Source organism: Crocuta crocuta, unplaced genomic scaffold, assembly GCF_008692635.1.
Source record: "Crocuta crocuta isolate KB4526 unplaced genomic scaffold, BGI_CrCroc_1.0 scaffold2173, whole genome shotgun sequence".
NCBI lineage: Eukaryota > Metazoa > Chordata > Mammalia > Carnivora > Hyaenidae > Crocuta > Crocuta crocuta.
The window spans coordinates 63,847-70,950 of NW_027531974.1; the positions used below are offsets into that span (position 1 = coordinate 63,847).

General features: G+C 42.9%; 1 protein-coding gene across 1 annotated transcript in view; it reads left to right on the top strand.

The window, feature by feature from the left end:
- ZC4H2 (zinc finger C4H2-type containing) overlaps window positions 1-7,104 on the top strand; it is a 40,531-nt gene that overhangs the window by 29,583 nt on the left and 3,844 nt on the right. The window contains exons 2-3 of the mRNA XM_077775048.1: window positions 3,591-3,762; window positions 5,344-5,516. Of these exons, the coding sequence (XP_077631174.1) occupies window positions 3,591-3,762; window positions 5,344-5,516 (345 nt within the window). The remainder of the gene's footprint in view (window positions 1-3,590; window positions 3,763-5,343; window positions 5,517-7,104) is intronic.

Consider the following 7,104-nt stretch of genomic DNA (forward strand, 5'->3'; position numbering starts at 1 on the left):
AAGCAAGGGTTTTGTGCTGGCCTTCTGGGTTTGGGGCCTGTTGCTCTGATTCTTAAATGTAATTGCTGTAGTGGAGATGTGCCTGTGGATCACAGCGAGAGTTTGCTTGGTGCAGCAGTTCTGTTCTCCACTTGATAGCAGTTTTGCTCAATGAGGTGGATCAAGCTGCTGAGTGCAGGGGGAAAATGGCTTTGCCTGTTCTCTCACCTCAGGAGCATACCACCACTCTTCAGTAAGCCCTCAGAGCCACTTTGACAGTGATTCTGCCTGTGTCCCTCATTTCCATCAGATACCTGCCTTCACCCTGTCTGGTTCTGAGCTGTACATCTTCCAAATGTCACAGAACTCCTGTATATTATATCAGGCACAGCTATGTTTCAAAACCCCATATTTCAGAGACTCTTGCAGCACTGACCCAGAGTGATCCTTTGGGGGAAAGTCTCCCTGCATTTTGGCCAGTGCCAACTTGTCACAGAAGATAGCTGGGAGACCACATGGTGGATCAGAGTTTATGGTTGCAACACAGCCAGCACCAGTAATGGAAGCTCTCAGCAGACTCTCTGCTCCTATACTGTTGAATGAGACAGCTCAATGGTGCCCATGGGATTCTTTGTCCATGGAGAGGATGTTTCACCTCTCCTAAAGCAGTCCAAGCTGTGGCTGGAGTCTTAGAAGACAGCCACGTATCTTCACAGCAGTTGGGAGTGTATGGTGAATCACAACACACAAGGACACCAGGGTTTACAGACCTTCACCAGCTGGTGTTCCTATGCTGGTGAGCAGGACAGCTTGATGGTACCTGCGGGGTTCTTTGCTTGTAGAGAGGCTGTATCACCTCTACCAAATGCACTCCAAGCAGGCGAACCACTTCTCCACATGTGACCCTGGAGAAGGCTGCCCACTTCTGGAGATCAGCTCTGCTCTCCCACAAGAGCACTACTCAGCTTCCCAGGCACAAACCTGGCAATGTTGCAGGCCTCTGAAACCTCAGATTCTTCACTCTGTTCTTTATAGAAAACTGGTGATATTGTAACCCTCTCCTTGTTCCCCATCAAAGGTTTTGGGGAGTTGTTTTCTTGTGCAGTCACCTGTGCATGTTTTCACTCTTTTTTCCCCCATGCTTCTCTCTCTTTCCTCCTTCTCTCTGGCTACTCCCACCACTGTCAATACTCCCTCCCCCTGGGGAATGCCCACAGCTCTTTTTTTCCCACAAACTCTTTCATGTCATTCCTACCTTCCACAGGTTGTTTTTCTAATGTTTAGATGTGTAGCTTTGTTCTCTAAGACTTCTGATCAATTTATTGGGTGTTCTGAATGATTTGATATTTTGCTGTGTTCAGTGGACGAGGCAAGCTTAGAGTCACCCTATTCCTCCACCATCTTACCTACATCCCCTCAAGTTCCTTTTTTACAAATGGGATAATAACAGCCATCTTTTTTACCCTTTTATAAGGCAAAACAATATAACATGGAAATAAATGTTGAATAAAGAAATAAAATTTTCTCCCATCATCCTGCCTACCTAACACAACTCTTTTTGTGGTTCTGTGCCATTGAGGGTCACCTCTTAGGCCAGGAGTCACGGGACAGAGAGACTAAAGACAGAAGCAGACTAAAGCCAGAGGCCATAGTCTAGTGTGTAGAGCAAGAGCACCCATGGGACGGGCTGGAGCAGAGGAAAAAGCCAGCTACTAAGGCAGAAGAAAGGTGTTGTAGACTCCAAGTCTAAAGTTCTCTCTTGGCCAGTAAGAGAACAGACACAGGATTAAAATCAAGAGATGGCTAATGTCCAGGAAAAGACAAGAGCCCTGAATAAGGGTCCTTACACCATTTTTATTAGGATCAGAAGGCTTACAAACACGTAATGGACATGCACAAAGAGAAAATAAATCTGTGAACATTAACTCATAGAAGTGAGGAAAAGGGGGCCTTGAAGATATTTGGGTTTAGGGGTTTGGGTTAATACAAAACAAAATCCTGGCACCTGGCAGTCCACTGAAAGGTTGATTACAGCAGACATGAGGCACCACCTGTTTATCTTAGCTAGCCTAGGGGATGAGACAGATAAGATACGTGACCTCAGGGTTTCTTTTGTTAATCATCTCTGCTCTGGGCAGCTTCACCTGCAGCACAGTGCAGTGGTTTATAGCCCTGTTTACCTGTTTACTTAATTTGGACCTTTCTTCCTGTGAAAGCTATATAGCTTTCTGCTATAGTACTAAATTGGGGGGCGCTTTTGCCCTGAATGCCTAATCTTGTTTATCTCATATACCTATGTATTGGGGCCTTTGTCCCCCCTCTCTATTCTGGGGGCCTTGCCCCCCTCTATCCTGGGGGGCTTTGCCCCTCTTTGCTATATCCTGGAGTCCTAATCTTGTTTACCCAAGCTTGGGTGAGAGCATCCTATGGCTTTGTAATTCTTTATGTCTTGTTAATCCATTAGTGTAAGCACGTGGAATCCTAAGATTATTATCCACAGAAAGGAGATGCCAAATTTGAGTGATGGATAACAGCTAGGAAGTACCTCAAAACCAGAGAGTAGAGAGCTAGTGAGAGGACAACAGTGCGCTGCAGAGGGGCCTCCTTCCAAAGTTTTGTGGCCCTTTCATGTAGGCAGGCTTCAAGTTGTCTGAAATACCTTTGAAACCATGCCAATACATTTTGTTCATGTACATTTTGAAAAATACATTCTGAGTATATATACATTTCATTGAGCTTATCTTCAATACTTTCCATGTCACAAGTCTTTATAATGATCCCTTCTAATGGCTTCCAAATAATGCAATTTTGTCCATAGTCCATAATTAACATTCCTGTGTATTAACTTTTTATTTTCTTTAATTATTTCCTTAGAATAAATTCACAGGTGTGGGATTACTGAACCACAGAGTATACATTTGGAATTTAACAACCAGAAACATGTTTTATTTTTGAGGAAGAGAAATGAGCTATAGTTCTTCTAGTCCCCTTCCTCTTCTAGAACTGAGTAGTGGACCCTGTAGAGCTTTGCTGTCCAATTAGCCACATGTGTGGTTTAAGTTAAATTAATTAAAATTAAATAAAATTCAAAATTCATTTCCTCAGTTGCACTAGCAACATTTCAAGTACCCAGTAGCTACACATGCCTAGTGGCTACTGTATTGGAAAGCATAGAGACAGAACAGTTCCATCATTGTACAAAATTCTTCTTTAAGAATTTCTTAAAAGGTCATGGTTGGCATTTTGAGTGAGAGTTATTTGTGGTGTGGGACTTTCCTCTGCATTGAGAGGCTGTATAGCATCTCTGTCCCATATTCACTACATGCCAGTAATGTTCTCTCTTGAATAAGTCTAATAGCAAAAAATCTTCCACATTTGCAAATGTCCCACAAAAGAATGAAATTATCCCCTTTTGAGACCCACTGAGCTTCTATCTTAGAAAAAAGAATCTCCTAACTTTTGGAGATGGCTTCAGGTTGGCTCTGCCTGGAGAAAGGAAAGCTTAGAAAGGTGGCTTAGAAGAATAGCCCTGGCTCAGGGCCTAACTGCACTGCATTCCCATTTTCCTCCCTTCTCCTACTGGTCTGTTTCTTGCTTTTTGGTAATTGCAGGAACAAGACTCTTCAGATGGAGAAGATTAAGTCACGTTTGAAGGCTGAGTTTGAGGCCCTTGAATCAGAGGAGAGGCACCTGAAGGAATACAAGCAGGAGATGGACTTGTTGCTACAGGAGAAGATGGCCCATGTGGAGGAACTCCGACTGATCCATGCTGATATCAATGTGGTATGTAGCCGACTTCCAGAAGACTACCTCTGGGCCTTCTGAGAAGTAGACATGTAGTGAGTACCGTGGCCTCTCCTTGTGGTGTGGCTGTGGCCAACCAACTTGGGGGAATAGGCATCAGGCTGTAGTCGAATGGAAGAATCCAGGAGTTCTGAGATCTAGTCTTGGCTCTGTCACTGATTGACTGTATATCAGTTGTCAAGTCCCTTTTTCTTCTAGGTCTTATTTTCCTTCTCTTTACTATGACAGGGATTCAGTCACCTCTAAGGTCTCTTTCAGCACTGATGTACTCTCATTTTGGGAGTTGAGAGTTACCCTTGGGGTAAAGCAGAGCAGACAGCTGCCCCTAGGGTCTAGCTCAAAGGGCTCCAAAGTTTCCGAGTAGGCTAAACAAATAATCTTTGCCAGTCTACTAAAGTGAGGCTCCCTCATTAGAGTCTCTCTTTTGGAGATACTTGGAACATGGGGAAAAAACTTCCTACTAAGGTGATAAGCTCCTCACTTTCTGGAGTTATTCAAGTATAGTCTGAATGATCACCTGTTTGAGCTGCAGTATTGATTCCTGCACCAGGAGGAAAATTGGAGGTGCTGACTTATAATGTCCTTTCCAATCCTTAGAGCCTACGACAATGGAAAATATTTTTTAAAAATTACATTTGAAGGAGTTACGTTTCTATTCTTGGGAGACTCATTTTTATGACAATACTTATTTCCTGAAATTTCCAAGCTTAGGACCTTAAAGGAAATATAGATGTGATTTAGACAGTAGTAACTTGGTATTTTCTGTGTCACAAGATCACAGGGTTCCAGGGTCTCATGAGGAGTTGGCATTTCTGCTGCCAGCTAACCAAGGATACAAAGCCAATGTGGTTAACAAAATATTAGCTGGGGCTGAGAATCTAAGACAGTTGATCTCAAACTTAAACATACATCAAAGTCACCTGGAAGAGGCTCTTAAAATATAGACTATTGGACTCCACCCCAGAATTTCTGATTTTGTATATCTAGGGTGGTGTCTGAGAGTTTGCATTTCTAATGAGTTTCCAGATGGTGCTAATGCTGCTGATCTAGTGACCACATTTTGAAAACCACTGATCTAAGAGAAAAGCCACTAGCTTGGGAAGCAGAAGTCCCGAGTTTTTGTCTAGGTTTTGCCCCTAAGAAGTATTTCTCCGAAGAAGTTTCTTCTTCTTTCTGAGTCTCAATTATCTGATCTGTAAAATGTTGGTGGGGCATACTAAATGAGCTCCAAGGTCTATTCTAGGTTTAAAGTTCTATATTTGAATAATAACTACCTTTTATTGAGCCTTTACTCTGTGGTAGTCCCTGTACTGAGAGCTTTATATGCATTCAATCACTGAAGTTTCCTAAGATTATATGAAGTAGGAACTATTATTATCACCATTATACAGATGAAAAAACTGAGGCTTGAAGAGAGTCACATAGACTACATGGTGAATTAAGGACATGACGATAGATTGGCCTGGCTCTGGAGTCTGTGCTATTTTATCCATTTAGCTGTAGAACCTTGTAGAGAATGTTGCTGTCTTTTCTTGGTACCTACCTCACTCCATGTTTCAGATGGAAAACACCATCAAACAGTCTGAGAATGACCTAAACAAGCTGCTAGAGTCTACACGGCGGCTACATGATGAGTATAAGCCACTGAAGGAACATGTGGATGCTCTCCGCATGACTCTAGGCCTGCAGAGGCTCCCTGACCTATGTGAAGAGGAGGAGAAGCTGTCCTTAGAGTAAGCTGCTTGCTCCCTGTCCCCACAACATAGACACACAACACACACACACACTTACACGCACATGTAGTGGCACATATGCACACATAAAATCTGGTTTAAAAAGCATGGTACCCAGTCCTAGCCCCAAGACTGTCAGTGGTTGACTCATTTTATGACCTTGGGCAAGTCCCTGTACACCAAAATAACGATGATTAGAATAGTATTTCTAGGTGGATTTTAAAATTATTTGTGCAATTTTGGTAACACAAGACTGTGTCTGACTGTGTGTGTGTGTGTGTGTGTGTGTGTGTGTGTGTGTGTGTGACTCTTACAAGGTCAGTTCCCAAGTCAAAGTTTAGAAGGGGTATCTGTAAACCTTTGAAAACATAGAATGATGGGCTTTCATGGTCTCCAGGGGCTAGCCTGGAACTTCATCTTAAGACCCAGAATTAAGAACTACACTCACCTTTCAGAGACAGTTCAGTTCAGTAGAAGGAAGCAGACTTCCTTAAGGTAGAGCAGGCTCCCTATGGATGTTGTGAGCTTCTTATTCTGAGAAGTATGTCAGTATAGGCCTTAATGGGAATATTGCAAAGGTACATGGGATAAACAATAGGCAAATTCCCTTTAAGGACTTTGCTAGCCCTGGGATTCTTGATTTTCTGGATCTGTCAGAGCCAGAGAGCAGAAATATAACCCTTCCAAGACAATGGGTCAGATACCCAAGGGGAACCTTGTGCTGGGAGGGTGCAGGAACTTTCTATACAGAGCCACAGCCAAACCCCTTTGGTTCTGTGGCATGGAGCCTTTAGGAAGGGCAAGGTTCTCCATGCTTTCAGAATGATCCAGCTAATGTCTTTCATCTCCAAAGTTACTTTGAGAAGCAGTAAGCANCCTGAGTCCCTGGCTGCTGCAGCCGCTGCTGCCCAACAACTCCAAGTGGCTAGAAAGCAGGACACTCGTCAGACAGCCACCTTCAGGCAACAGCCCCCACCTATGAAAGTAAGTGAGCTGGGTAGGGGTTGTGGACGAGGAAAGGTTTCTTCAAGTAGCTTCATAGAAAACTGGGACTGGGGCTTTGGAGTTACCTATTTGATGCCTTTCTAAAACAGCCTTTGCTTAGGACACAGAAGAAGGGGTGTTGTACATATACTGTAGTGGACCAGCTGGGTTTTTTTTCTTCTAAGATTTTATTTAAATGCAAGTTAGTTAACATATACTGTAGTAGTGGTTTCAGGAGTAGAATTTAGTGATTCATCACTTACATATAACTCCCAGTCTTCATCATAACAAGAGCCCTCATTAATGCCCATCACTCATCCACCATCCCCCACCCACCTCCCTTCCAGCAACCCTCAGTTTGTTCTCTGTATTTAAGAGCCTCTTATGGTTTGTCTCCCTCCCTCTCTGTTTTTATCTTATTTTATTTCCTTCCTTTCCCCTATGTTCATCTATTTTGTTTCTTAAATTCCACATATGAGTGAAATTATATGGTATTGGTCTTTCTCTGACTGACTTATTTCATTTAGCATAATATACTACTTCCATCCATGTTGTTGCAAATGGCAAGATTTCATTCTTTGTGATGGCTGAGTAATATTCATAC